The following is a 13,868-nucleotide window of genomic DNA, read 5'->3' on the forward strand; positions in this document are numbered from 1 at the left end:
ATTCTCCGAATATTGGGCTGGTTGGGTTTGCTCCGAGATGAATGTCATATGATTCTAAGATGCTCCGTGTCTTCGGGGTATATTACGTGTATATACAATGAACTTACAATACTGTGCAGAGCGATGCGCCAGGCGCCCGGAAACCCAAATTGTACCTAGTACACCGAAACGCCGAACAGACATAGCCCACCAGCCACCAGCCACCCCAAGACAGGATAAACGCCATGTTACGAAGATCCCAGAATCCTAGAATAAGCATCCTCAACCTCCTTCGCCAGTTCCAGCAGCGTAACAATAACAATCTGATGCGTAACATTCGGCAACCTCTCTCTATGCAACCCGATCCACTCCAACGGCGGCGTCGCCTCGCCCATATCCCTCAGCTGCGGCGTCTCAATAATGGGCGTCTCCAGCGCGGTATAGTTGTACTTGCTCTGCGGCACATTGACCACCGCGGTAATCTTCTCCTTCTCGGGGCTCGCCTTCTTCTCGAGGCTTCCGCCATCCGCATCGTCCGCATCAGGCAGCCCAGCGATCTTGACCGCCGACTCCGGCAGCTGCCGTCCTAGCCGTGAGGCGAGCGTGCGCGTGTGCGTGTTGTGCATGGTGCGGATGAAGCTGATGCGGGAGTAGTTCCAGCCGACGTCGACTTTGCCCTCGAAGGCGCTCTTGAAAGTGTAGTCGATGTGGTTCGAGTCGGGTTCCTGCCATGTCTGCATCGTAGCGATGACTTTTGGGACGCGGAGAATGGTGCCGCCTCTCGCGGTTGTTGCACTGCGGACCACTTCCTCGAGGCTGACTTCGCCGAGGGTCTTGGGTGCTTTGGGCTGGGAGACTGCGGCGAGGGCGAGACTGAGCTGGCCGAGCGTCATTCCGAGTCCGCTATGAATTTTGTGGCGTTCGAGTGCTACGGCAAAACGGGCTTGTACGTCGTGCGCTTCGAGGCTGAGGATTTGGTGGTCGGAGAAGGTGCTTGGGAAGGCGCCGAAGTTGATGTGCTGTAGAGTAACGACGACGTCGGTATGGAGAGAGATAGGAGCCTTGAGCGATTCACCCTTCTGTTTCAGTGAGGGGAGAGCGAGAGACGGCCGGCTTGTCGCGGTTGTGGAGCTGCGGCGAAGGAACTTCTCGATGTCCTTCAGCGACTGCTTGTAAGCCATCTCGTTCTCCTGTATCAAGCGCTCCAGGGCCTGATATAGCGCGTATCCCTGAGCGGCGCTTGTGGCTGTACAGAATATCTGCACTTTCTCGCCGTCCAAGATTGCAACCAGTCGATCCTTGGCAGTTTCCTGATCCACACGCACGTTGTGCATGAGAAAGTTGAAACTTGAAATGTCTGCGATGACAAAAGCTTGGAAGTCGAAAGCGACTTTGACACGCAACCTCGTAAATCCGACAGCTGCCTGGACGAGGGGTGATTTGCGAGAGCTCTCTGCTTGTGAGGGCCAGCGGATTGACGTACGAACTTTGAAGCCATCCAGGTCCACAAAGCCGCTCATCCTACCGTTGCTGTTGATTGCCAGGCCCTGAACGCCTATACAGAGGTTCTGTTCGGAGTCCGAGCTCTTCTTGGAAGACGCCCACAGATTGGTGACGATCAAGCTAGACTTGCCAATGGACTGTCCAAGGTCCAGATCGATGGCTATCTCCGCAATGAGAATCGTGGCGTTCCATGGGAAGGCGGCGGCTGAGGCGACTTGCTGATACCGCTGCACAAAGTATTCTTGAGGTTCCGTGCTCGCTGAAGGTAGGTCCGCTCTCGGTCCCTTCCGTATCTCTGGTGGCAACCATATTTCTCGGAAGAGCAGGAAATCCTGCAACTGCCTGGCATTGATGTGAGTGCGCATGGGATCGATCTTGAGGATAGCCGAGATACCGCTGGTGCCGCTGAGATGTTTGCTGTTCATTAGCGACAGCACTACAGATTCAACATCGAAACTGAACGTCGACTCCCTTGAGTAGTCGTGTTGTACGGAGGCTTGCAGTTTGTCGAATGTCGCTGAGAGTGCAAAGAAGTGGCCATGCTCAGTTGATCTGATAGTGTTGGCCGTTACGTAGATGTCTTCGATACACGCAGTTGCGGCGACTCGAGCGATAGGTTGGCAGCTAAGGCTGAACTCTTGTCTGCAGATCCGGAAACCAAAATTGAGTCTCGTCTTCCCCAATAATGCACTTGGATCTGCTGTGACCAAGCTCTCCTCGTCCGAGGACTTAGAGCTCGATTTGGGCTCTGGTTCCTTCTCAACTCCGTCGCCATCCTGGACTATCTCCTTGATACAGTTGGATATGTCCACAATCAGAGGCACGACAGTAGGATGGAGCGTATTCGTGGATGCATCAATCTTGAGCTCCACATGTAGGGTCGGCTCCGCCACGTTGCCCTTGTACTGGACCTTCAGAGCAATGCTGGGGGCTCTGAGTGCGGTGCTGGGTGTGGAATCATCAGCCGAGAATTGTCCATAACGCCCGCGCTGCGACAAGCGGCTACGATGAGACATGTCGGCTTTCGTGCTACCACGATTGTTGCTACTGCTTCCGTGCAAATACACAACAGCTCCTGCAAAGTCCGCATCGACGAGGAGAGAGGATAACTTCTTGTTGGCGAACAAGGTCGACCGTTGAACACCACCGTCGCTCGGTGCCTTCTTCCAGCCAGCAGTAACTGCACGAAGCTCCTTGTTCGCGAGTTTCATTGACTGCTGCAATACATTCGCAGACAAGAGGAATTTTGACTCCAGCCGAACATCCAGAGACTTGCCGCCAGCATGGAAAGTGTATTGACGATCTTGCTGGGTGGAGCTGTACGCTACGTTGAAAACCACTTCAGGAAGGAGTGCCGAGTTCGGCGAGCGTTGCCTCTTGCTTTGTGAGGCTGGAACCATTTGCAGTTGCAGGTCTTCGATGGTGAGTCGTGCGGCGTTTTCTTTCTTGGATGATAAACCAATGCGCCTGAACGACAACACAAGGTCTTCGACCTCATGACCTGGAAATGCTGGAGCGGAGTTGCCAACAATGTAGCTGATTTGAATGTCTGGCAATTCCATCGAGAAGGCAGCATCGAATAATGCAGCGGAATCAATCTCATTCGCCTGCTGTGCGCTGTCAGCCGTGGAGTTCTCCAACGTCGAAGTAAGTCGTCGCGGTTGCCGAAGGCGACGTAGATACTTCTTCTCTTTCGATAAGTCAAGACCGCTGAGACGGTTCTGCAGGTGGTTAATCACATCCACGACGGCTGACGCGGTGTCCGGAAACAGATTGACTTCCAGCGCTGAACTCTGGACGCGATAATCACGTTTGAACTGACCAGAGTCGTCCTGATATGATAAGCATTGGACACCAACGCCGAATGTAACATTGCCGCATCGCTGGGACACCCTATTGTCGAACAGCTTCAGTTCCATGGTCATCTGTTGCAGCTGTACAATGATCTCTGGCATTGGGAGTACCAAACGGTCGAGGAGAGACACGTTCGTTGCTTTGATCTTCACGGGACTAAGCTCGAAGACCATTTTCACCTTTGACGAGTCTGACTGAGAACCGGGGGCGGTAGCTGAGACGCACAGTCCCGCAAAGATGATGCTGGCATCGAATGCAAGTGGCGACTTGCTTGGCTCCTCGCTTTGCCTCGACGAGTGAGCAACGTCCTTGGGAAAGACTTCGGCCAAATGTGTTTTGAATACATTTACGTCGTCTTGAATGGCTCGGATCGCACTTGAGCCTTCCGGTGATTGCGCTGCGGTCAGGAGTCCGTGTAAGGCATGAGCATCCAAGTTAATGCGCTCGATGATCATGGAGACACCCACGACTGTTTGTTCACCGGAATGTGTCAGCTGCACCACACCGTTAAACGGAGGCATGCCTAATTCTGCAATGTTCTGTGAACGCTGACTGGTGTTGCTGCGTAAGTGGTGGATGCTGCTAGAGAGATCGTAGTTGAGGTTCAAGGCCCATTCATGACCTAGAACGGGTACTGCTGACAGCCGGCCCAGCTCTCCAGATATGGAGTAGCTCATGGACTGGAATATTGCTACATCGATCTGATAGGCGTCCATGAGTAACGCGAGGTCGAGCTTTGGCGAAGGCGCGCTTCTCTGCGTTGTGTGGTGCTTGTTACCAGGATTGATGCCTTGGGCGAACAGATCACGTCGGCGCTGGAAATAAGCAACTTCGTCGCACAACACGGCGTCGCTGACTTCGACAAGCCCGATTATCTCCTCCTTGATCTGTACGAGGACTTTCTTGCTGGCACCGGCGATACGCCACGTATCGCTTTGATCAGAGTTGTCTTTAGACACATAGACGTTCGGACCATCTGCCCGGCAGTGCATCAGCAACCTTCTGTGGGACTGCAGTTCTACAGCTGCGGAGTCGGCATGGACCAATGTGGAGAGCATGAATCCTGCGGACGATTCTGCTCGATCAGTTGCGATGACCGACGCCTTCAAACTCTTGACCGTCCAAGTATTTCTCAAATTGATTGACTCCAAGGCAATGCTCCCGTAGTCCGTTGTGACAAACACCTGGATATCGTGATCTTGCGGCTCGTGCACTTCAGCCAGCTCGACTGAGCCTACAGTGGACACTGAAGGCTTGCGATTGAAGGACTGGCCTTCCTGGAAAAGCCGCAGAAGGTTCTCAACGAGTTCGCACACTTCCCAGTTAATTTGACAGGTGAGTGACTTTGAACTGGTATGCAGTGTGGTCTTCCTTGATGAAGCGTCGTTTTCGACAAGCATCAAGCCGGATGGTTCTTGTGGAGGGGACATAGACAGCGCCACCATTAGCATGCGCGTCGACAGCTCACTCTGCTTCGGTCCAGGGTCAAGTATAAGCCTGATACCGGTAGACCTCACCGTCAATCCGACGGGAAGCTGTTTGTTCTCGTGTAAATCGTTGACTTCAGCCCAAGAGCCGTACAATTTCCGCATTGCAAGGCTTCTCTTGACGTGGGCAAGATCCCAGGTTCGCCATTGATCCCAGCTTGAGATGACACGGCCTTCAGCGTCAGCAGGACAGAAAGGAAACTCGCCTAGGCAGCGGTTTACCAGATCTTCTTTCTGTTCTGGAGATAAACAGTCATAGATGTATCGGAAGCGCGATATGATCTTCCATGAGTCGTGGTTACGCAGGTGGTCAGTTGCCGCACGCAAAGCGTATGACGGTCGGCTTAGAAACGGCGGGTCTGGGGTCTCTCCACCAAGCATGGTCAAAGTGTATGCGAAGAAGCGCAGCCGCCACTGACTTTGCGCATCAAGGTTTGCGAATTGAGATCGTAAATCGTCGGCTAACAGAGTGGTGTGGTGGATCAGTCTCGCAAGGTATTCTATTCGCTTGCCTGCTGTAACAATCTCGAATCCTTTGAAAGATGCGTTGACTGAAGTAGACCCGGCAGAGACCATCCAGAAGAGGACGTCATCAATCCTTGCCCTGACAGCTGCATCGTCAGAGTTCGTCTCGCGCGAGCTATCCTTGACCGAAGCGTCAAGAGAGTCGAGCGTAGCATGGAATGAGAAGGAACTCGTCTCCGACTCGGTCTTTGGATAAGATCTTGACCGAGCTGCGACACCAAGGTTCTCGACAATGACATCGTACTGGTCTTTCTCAGATCGATAATGACTTTCGTCAATCGTGCTGTAGTCATCCGAGAAGCGCAGGTGGGCACATGGTAAGCGTAAGCTGAATTGATTCGATGTACCTTTGCCCTCTATGCGATTACGAATACTCAAGATCTTAGACATGACTTCGATCTGGAAGGAATCTAGGAGGTCCTCCGGGTGTTTCGGTTGCAAAGACTGGATTAAGACTGCGATGGACGCGACTGCTTGTGGAGTACAAAGTGCTCTTACACCAGAACCGGCGGTGATGATAAAGCTTGTGTGGACGAAGTTCTCGTCAAATGTATTGCGTGAGCCATCCGTAAGAGCAGGCCAGCTGTTGCCAACCGACGTGACCTCCTTCCTCGAAGGTGGAGTCAAAGGTGGCACATCGCTCACATCCAACGCCACACCGTCCAGCGGAAATTCAGGACGGGCTAGAGAGCTCGTGAGGACCTCAGAGGATTCCTCTTGACGCTTTCTACGGCCCCTTGCGCTCTTATAACTCTGAGAATACTTTTGCTCCTCTCTCGACGCTTCAGACGAAGATCTGTGACCGAACTGACCACTTGAAGATGACGAATTGCCTGCATGAAGGCTCCCTGCGAGGCTTGGGTCAGACTGGGAGTGCAACGACGATTTGTAGCCGATCCTTCCAGCCCTTCGAGCTTCGTTTTTATCTGAAGATAGACTGGTGATTGAGGTTGCAATTGAATTACCAGACCGTGTCGAGCGACTTGACCGTAAGCTTGAGCGGCTTGTTGAGCTCGCGTCGCTATTGATCTGTCGCAGGGGGGATGGAATGGCCGGATACGTTGAGGCTGGCGGAGAAAGACTGCTCTGCGCACGGGTCGGTCGCGACATACCGAGGTCAAGCTCGTCGTGCAGAAGAAAAGGGGTACGATCCGTTCTCTGGTCATGTTCGTTAAGGTGAGCTTGCTGCTTCTGCCGTTCTTCACTGAATCCGAGCTTCCTCTTAAGCATATGCAGCGAGATATCCGTCTGCAGATAAGCGTGTGTTTTAGCGGTAACCATTTCGCTGCCCGTGCGTTTTGGTGAGGGCGACTTTGGATCGAAGCATGCCAGTGTGAGGTTGGGTACTAGCACATTCAGTCGCTGAGAGAACGTCGATCCCGCCCAATCGTTAAAGTCCAAGGTGATGGCGCCTGTGCCCATTATCAGGGCATCAAGCGCTGTTCGAAGGCAGATGTTAACACCTGCGGCTTTGAGTCGGATGAAGATCACGTCGTGGATGACCAATGGTTCTGTGAGCGGCATCGCATTCTCATCGTCGTCCAGGCCAAAAGCAAATGCTTGAATGGCTCCAAGTAGAGTTTCGAGGAAGCGAGCTGACGACTCCCCGGTGATCTTTCCAACGTTGAAGTCGTAGTTGCAAAGATATGTTGGTTCTGTAGGCGGCAGGCCAAACAAGCGGTGCCCGTATATGCTAATGAGATCAATGAACAGCTGTGTACGTCCGCTAGACTTGGCTGCATCTTGTTGGTCTGATTGCTTGTCGCTGACTGATATGGAGGCCGGGCTGAAATCGACCATGAGATCCATATAGTAGTTCGTGAAGCGAAGATCACAGAAGGCGTATGGCACGTCGGCCCGGATGTACTCATCCGCAGAATACAAGTTTGCTGGAAGGAGAATGCTAGCGTCGTTGGCGCCAATGCAGAGAATGACATCCAGATCATTGGACTTCTTTGCTCCCTGTTTCGAGATGTCTAGACGTTCCTCGATCGACCCTCTTCGAGGAGTGTTTTGGAATTCCTCAAGCGTCCTGAAGTGCAGATCGTCCCCAAAGTAGTTGTCTTTAACCTTCATCAGATGTCTTACCAAGAATCCATACAGGATCAGCGAGAACTTGGATCCGTGGATGTTGATGCTGAGCGTGTCCGTGAGAGAAGCGGAACTACTGGTAAAATAATTGTGACTTCCGTCCATAGCCAGCTCCTCGAGAGTCGCAACGTTGTTCGACTTGACAAAAGTGTTGACTGTGTTCTTGGAGGGCATGCGCATCTCGAGGCCAAAGTCATATCCTCTCACATCGAAACGGATTTCATTCCGAGCTGGACGGAATCGGTCCAGGGGAATGAGTAGATCAGCATATAGCGTTCTTCCGTAAAGCACAATGAAGTTGTTGTCTTCCAAATCCGACGGATCGTTCACAATGTTCGAGTCATTGGTGTTCAGGTACATTTTAAAGCTGCTGAAGTTCATGTTGAGCTTGTATCTGAACGGTGTGAACGTGTAGTACTCTGACGGAGGACCTGAGCCCCAATCCCCCACTATGTCGGTAATCAGGAAAAGATGATCCCGAAGCAGGAAAAGCTCTAAATCATTGCATGAGATGTTGAACGTCCACTGGCGTAGACCATTCCATCTGAGTGGGAAGGAAAGGTCGCAGTCCAGGCCAATCTTGCCCGAATGCCATAAGAGCCCATGGTTGACGCTCGAATAGATGTCGATGCCGCGAACATCAGCGACAAGTGTGTTTGCGTAGCCGTCCTTCTGGGCTACCATATCCATCGTGTAGTTGACGGTCGTGTCTGGGGCGAATTTGACATCTATCCAACCGAACGGCCGTACGTTCGGTCCAGATAAACCCTTATCTCCCTTTCTGTTTCTGAATGACTTGATCCTGCCCCTTCCACGGCCCTTTTCTCTCTCCGAGGTTAGTTTGGCCTGATCCTTCATGTTCTCGGCTCGGCCTCTCCATTTCCAATCTTTGGACGGCTCCCGAGTCGGAACACGGAGAGTGACTTCTTCCTCGACCGTAAGGAAGAGTTTGAAAACGGTGATTATTCGAGTCTGTCCTGCTGCTAATGGTTTGGCAGGATGTGCATCGACATAGGAGCTCGGAAAGAAAAACGACTGGAAGTTGATACGTTGGCGGTCTGCCCAGGGCCCGTAGTTCACGATTCCGCCATAGATGTAGAGTTCAAGGCCGTAATCTGGCGGACTGGCACCGTTGACATCCGGTCTGATGGGTGAATCCACAGCTGTCGGTCCTTCAATCTCTTGTGGCTTGGGGCCAGGGATGTCCCAGTAGAAGCTGAAGCTTACGCGAGTTATGTCAGCAATCAATGATGATTTGCCGTATTCGACGGCATCCCACTCGTCGTGCTCATCAAACTGGCTGTTGTCAAGGTATCTTGTCAAACCTCGCCAACTCCCTTCGCCTGGAAGTGGCGTCTGTAGTTTAGCTGAAGGTGTCTTGTCGTCGGCCTTTTGCGAGGATGGGTTGACAGATTCCACGGATTTGCGGAAGAACGGCGACAAGTTGTGTAACTTTTGCAAGACATTATGGCGAGGATGAGCCAATCGAGCAGCCTTGGCATGTTTTGCTGAGGGCCCATCTCGAGCTTCTTGCTTCAAGCGTATAGCGGTGGCCAGCTGGAATGATTTGAAGTCTGTGTTTGGTCTCATGTGGACGACTGGATGCACGACGTTGAAATGGAATATTTGCTTGTATATGTCCAGTTCTCCAGCCTCACCCACATCAAACTCACCGCTCGCATTGTCGAACTTTGCAGTCAATACGCATTTAGTATTCTCATTTCCAAGAGCAACTGCGCCTTTGTTACAAGACAAGCGTATGGGGAATATATGCAAGAAAGCGGGCAGTTGCAAAGATTGCTGTTGCTGGCTCCCATGGCTGTGTGTGCCGCTAACATTCGTCTGCTGTGACCGGGCGGAGTCGGTGGTCTTGGACGGCCTGATCGCCGCCTCGTGCTTTTCGTCGAACGAGATGTCCGAGCTTTTACCTTCCCCGTTCTCTGCCTCGGGGCGGCTCTCATCGTCAGATGAGGCGGAATTGGCCGCACGCGTAACAGCTTCCACAACGCTGTCATACGCTGGGCTTCTGTTGTAGAGGAAAGCTTCCAAACCCGAGATTTTGATGCTGATACGACAAGGTAGCTGCTTGTCCACCTGGTCACCGGCTTTCTCTTCCCTGTCCAAACTTCTGCTAGTGCTTCTCTTCTGGCTTGTACTCTTCTCACTGGTAGAGCCCTTCGACGGTCCAGATTTCCTGTGGGTGAATAGCTCGCTCTCTCGAACATTGCGATACCAGTAACGCCAGGTTATGTAGCCTCCGTGGACGAGTATCGTCTCGTTATGGCCGTGATAGCGGAGGTCTTTGAAGAAGATTCGACCAGCGAGCAGGGATATCTGAAGTGCCTGTATGTCGATATAGGCTCGGTATTTGTGCCATGTATACGCTCTTATGCCATAGGAGACCAGGGTTGCAAACAGCCGATTAAAGTAGAAGAGGAAGAAGACCGTCCTGCTGTGGTTAGCGGCTTGACGGTACATACGAGGTAGCTGGGCACCTACAGAATACCGCTGACGAGTAGCTCGACGAGGAAGACCCTGGAGGTGAGTGAGCAAAGAGTCTCCCACGCATTCAAAGTTGCCAAACCAATTGAACCCGCCCTCCGGCCTCAGCCGCGCTTCCGTGAAGCCTTCATCCGCCATTGAACCCGTCAGTCAGAAAGCGTATCCGCGGCGCCTTCATCATGAGCTGACGCGTGCAATGCCGGTCGCGTCACGCATCGAGCAAGCCTTCTCACGGAAGCTCGCCCTGAAGTCCTTGGTGAAGAGGTAAACGCCAGGTCAATTGACTTAAAGGTGTGGATTCGAGAGTTTAGGGAGGTGCTGAGGCGCAGAGGTGCAAGCTGCATGTCCACCTGCAGGTGGTGATGCGGGCCGCTGCCATTCTCCAAAGAGGTCCGTGCGCTGCGGCGTGCAGCATCTGACATCTGACGACAGCAAGGTCAACACCACGGTTCTTGTCTGCCTGACCAGTCTACCACCTTGCTAACAGCACAGTACATGAAGATGCCCCGCCACTGAAAGCCGCATACAGGACCAGCTGGATAGCCATCTCCCTACCAGCCTGAAGGCAGCGCCGTATACGCCCTCCAGCGTGAGCTCCGAGGGCAGGCGCACTCGATATGGGCGACCAGAACTCAGATGTTGGGACAGGCTCGCGGTTTGGCGATGCGGTCATCATCCTAGCAGGCGTGGCATCACTGATTGGCATTCTCCTCACTATCCTGTGCGTCCACGTAGCTCTCAACTCGTATGACGATGCCTGCTAACACTCGCCTCCGCGGCTCACAGATCAGTCTGGCTGCAAACGTAAGATATTGAGCCCTTCCTTTATGACGCTTAGCTGATCTAGTGTTGCAGCAAAAACTACCGAAAGCCGCTTCTCCAGAGATATGTGGTGCGAATACTGTTGATGTTCGTTCGGTCGCCTGCTTCAGCTGCCGTCTCAGTCTAAACTTGTCTGCAGGGTTCCCATATACTCGATAGCATCATGGGGAAGCCTGGTTTCGTTAAAAGCCGCTTTCTGGATCGACCCCTTTCGAGATGTGTATGAGGTGAGGGGGCAGCACTCTGCTCTATGCTCAGGCGCAGCAGCCGGCTAACTGCTCACCAGGCCTTTACTATTTACACCTTCTTCCAACTCCTCATCAACTTCATCGGCGGCGAACGTTCCCTGATCATCCTGATGCATGGCCGCGCACCCGTATCCCATCTGTGGCCACTGAACTATTGCCTTCCAAAAGTCGATATATCAGACCCGCATACATTTCTGGCTGTGAAGAGAGGCATCCTTCAGTACACATGGGTCAAACCTCTGTTATCTGTTGCCACAATTGTGATGAGGGCCACTGGAACATATCAGGAAGGCTACATCGGACTTACTTCCGGCTACCTCTGGAGCGGTATCATGTACAATCTAAGCATCACCATCAGCTTGTACGCTCTTGCTATGTTCTGGGTGTGCATGTCGAAGGACCTGAAACCGTTCCGGCCAATGCCCAAGTTTCTCTGCATCAAAGGCATCATCTTCGCGTCCTACTGGCAAGGTTTCTTTCTGTCAATCCTTGTCTGGCTCGGTGCGCTGCCAGATGATGTGCCCGGCTATACCCCGGATAACCTCGCAGCTGCCATACAGGACGCACTGATCTGCTTTGAGATGCCTTTGTTTGCAATATCGCACTGGTATGCGTTCTCCTGGCACGATTACGCCGATATCACGATCTCCGCTGCTAGGATGCCGGTCAAGTACGCTCTCAGAGACGCATTTGGCCCTAGAGATCTCATAGAGGACACAAAGGAGACGTTTGCTGGCGGGAAATATGAGTATCGCTACTTCGACGCGGGTGACAACGTCTTGGCGCACGAAGAATCTTCCTCACGCAGGGCGAGGATGGACGAGGGCATGAGATACGAACGCAACGGGAAAGGCAAATACTGGATACCGAAACCAAACCACGACCACAAGACACCGCTCCTTAGCAAGATGGCCTCGAGCCGAGCACGAACCTTGAGTCCGGGTTACCACAATACGGGTGGTTCGGGAGACTACGGGGCAACGGATGAAGAGGTAGAGGCCCCGCCTTTGGATCCCGAAGATGAACGGCTGTTCACCAACGCGAGAGCGCTCGAGTTCGGTGATTGGAATGTGAGTGTACGTCAAAGGTATTTTGGTATCATTACTGACGTCATCTCACAGTATCCGGTAATCGAAGCACATCAGGCAACAAGAGAAGCAATATACCAGGATCCAAATATGATCACTACTTCGACGAATCGGAACTTGCTGCAGCCGACACGTGACAACAAGCGACGGCGCAAGAGCCGAATTGAAAACATACAAACGTCCGTCGACAAGGGCAAGCACCGGGATAGTGAAAGTAGCGGCGAAGCTTCGTCCTCAAAGCAATCACGTATACCTATCATCGGCACCTTACTGCGGCAAAACACGTCATCGTCGAGCAGCTCAGCCAAGTCGGACCGGAGTCAGCTAGTAGACCTGGTTGTCGAGGACCACGAGGCAGAGGAGATTGAACGGGTTCGCGCGCGTAAAGAGGGCGGTGCAGCCTGGAATGAGTCTGAGCCGAAGCACTACGTGTAAGTTTTCATCTTTCTCTATCAACCGCTCGCATCACGTGTCCCCTAGTGCTTTTCGCGTGCACCACTGTTGTCCTTCCGGAGCAATGCAAAAATGTCTCACGCACGCTGACATAGCTTTCTAGACGTACATTCCCTGGCACGGAGCAAGTGGAGGAAGTGCGTGAAGGTTACGAGCCGGAACGGCGGCAACCACCTCCGCCGGGTCAAGAGCACAACCTGGATGCACCCTTCTCTGTTGGCGATGATGAGGACGAAGAAACCGGGGATAACCTGCAGGATGCAGATGCAGAAGCGGACCGGTGGGAGCGCAGAGATGTCAGCACCGACAGTGGGAAGGAGCGTCAGGACGGCGGCTCCGAAGAGGAGCGTAACCCATGGGCTTCGGATGATGCGGGTCGAAGCTGATCTTCTACTCCTCTAGAGTGATGGTAGAATATCGCCCATTTGAGTTGGTCTTACATCGCATAGCGTGGGCGTTCTGAGTAGCTTTATACCCTACCATCTCCGTGTTCGAGCTCCGCAAACAAGCTGAAATGGAATCGATGTCGCATTCGTGAAGTTATCGAGACCACATCGAGTGTTGTCTGACAGATCCACTACTACATATTACAGCCCTCGACCTCAAACCCCGCATGATATCAGTTCTTTATTGGAACGGCGTTCGAGTCCCTGACGCAGTTTCTGATGTGCGACATTATGCAGGTCGAACTTACCGTGTCTCATCTTCGGCAGCGATGTTGGGCCACTTCACATGCCACGAACAGGCGTATCGGCAATGCCGTCCTTTTACAAACGCCTTGAGAGCTATGACAGCTCGGCGAACAGCCGGCGTCGTCAAGCTCTGCCCGAACGTCCAGTCTGAACGGCTCTCAGTCTCTCGCCCAAAGCGGCGTGGCTGTCTGTGGAAGCGCTGAAATGGTCAAAGCACCCTGCTCCGCAGCCAATGAAACCTGATCCTCCACCATCTCTCGCCCACGTCCTCAACACCAAGCATTCAAATCTCCCTGACCTCGAAATCGTGGACATCCATGATTGGGGTGCTTTTGGATTTGCGCCCCAAAGGATGGCTTTACAGAAACCTATTGGACGCCTTCACGCGGGCTTGCTGTCCTGGATGCAGCCCTGCCACATGTCGCATTTCCTTTAACCTCTACTATTGTGTCTGATATGCTGTTCTTGCAGCTGGAGGTTTTTCTCTGCCTCATCATTGTTGTGTGAGACATGCTGAAGCTCTGGTAGCTTATGCAGTTTCCCTCTTTACCTTCGTTTTCTATCTCGCTCATTCTCAGTGCCTTGCCCTGTCAGTTCCGAAGATTGTGGAAGAGATGCAGCCCT

General features: G+C 52.8%; 2 protein-coding genes across 2 annotated transcripts; one reads left to right on the forward strand and one right to left on the reverse strand.

Moving 5' to 3' along the window:
• Positions 1-227: 227 nt before the first annotated feature.
• W97_02910 (uncharacterized protein) lies at positions 228-9,917 on the reverse strand (the record flags this gene model as incomplete). Its single annotated transcript, XM_007780809.1, has 1 exon — positions 228-9,917. The coding sequence occupies one exon, from the start codon at positions 9,915-9,917 to the stop codon at positions 228-230; it is 9,690 nt and encodes a 3,229-aa protein (XP_007778999.1).
• A 641-nt stretch (positions 9,918-10,558) lies between these two features.
• W97_02911 (uncharacterized protein) lies at positions 10,559-12,938 on the forward strand (the record flags this gene model as incomplete). The annotated part of the gene is made up of 7 exons (XM_007780810.1): positions 10,559-10,662; positions 10,728-10,745; positions 10,797-10,850; positions 10,903-10,990; positions 11,050-12,081; positions 12,133-12,530; positions 12,656-12,938. The coding sequence occupies 7 exons, from the start codon at positions 10,559-10,561 to the stop codon at positions 12,936-12,938; spliced, it is 1,977 nt and encodes a 658-aa protein (XP_007779000.1).
• Positions 12,939-13,868: the final 930 nt, after the last annotated feature.

This window comes from Coniosporium apollinis (genome assembly GCF_000281105.1).
Source record: "Coniosporium apollinis CBS 100218 chromosome Unknown supercont1.11, whole genome shotgun sequence".
In the NCBI taxonomy this organism is placed as follows: domain Eukaryota; kingdom Fungi; phylum Ascomycota; class Dothideomycetes; genus Coniosporium; species Coniosporium apollinis.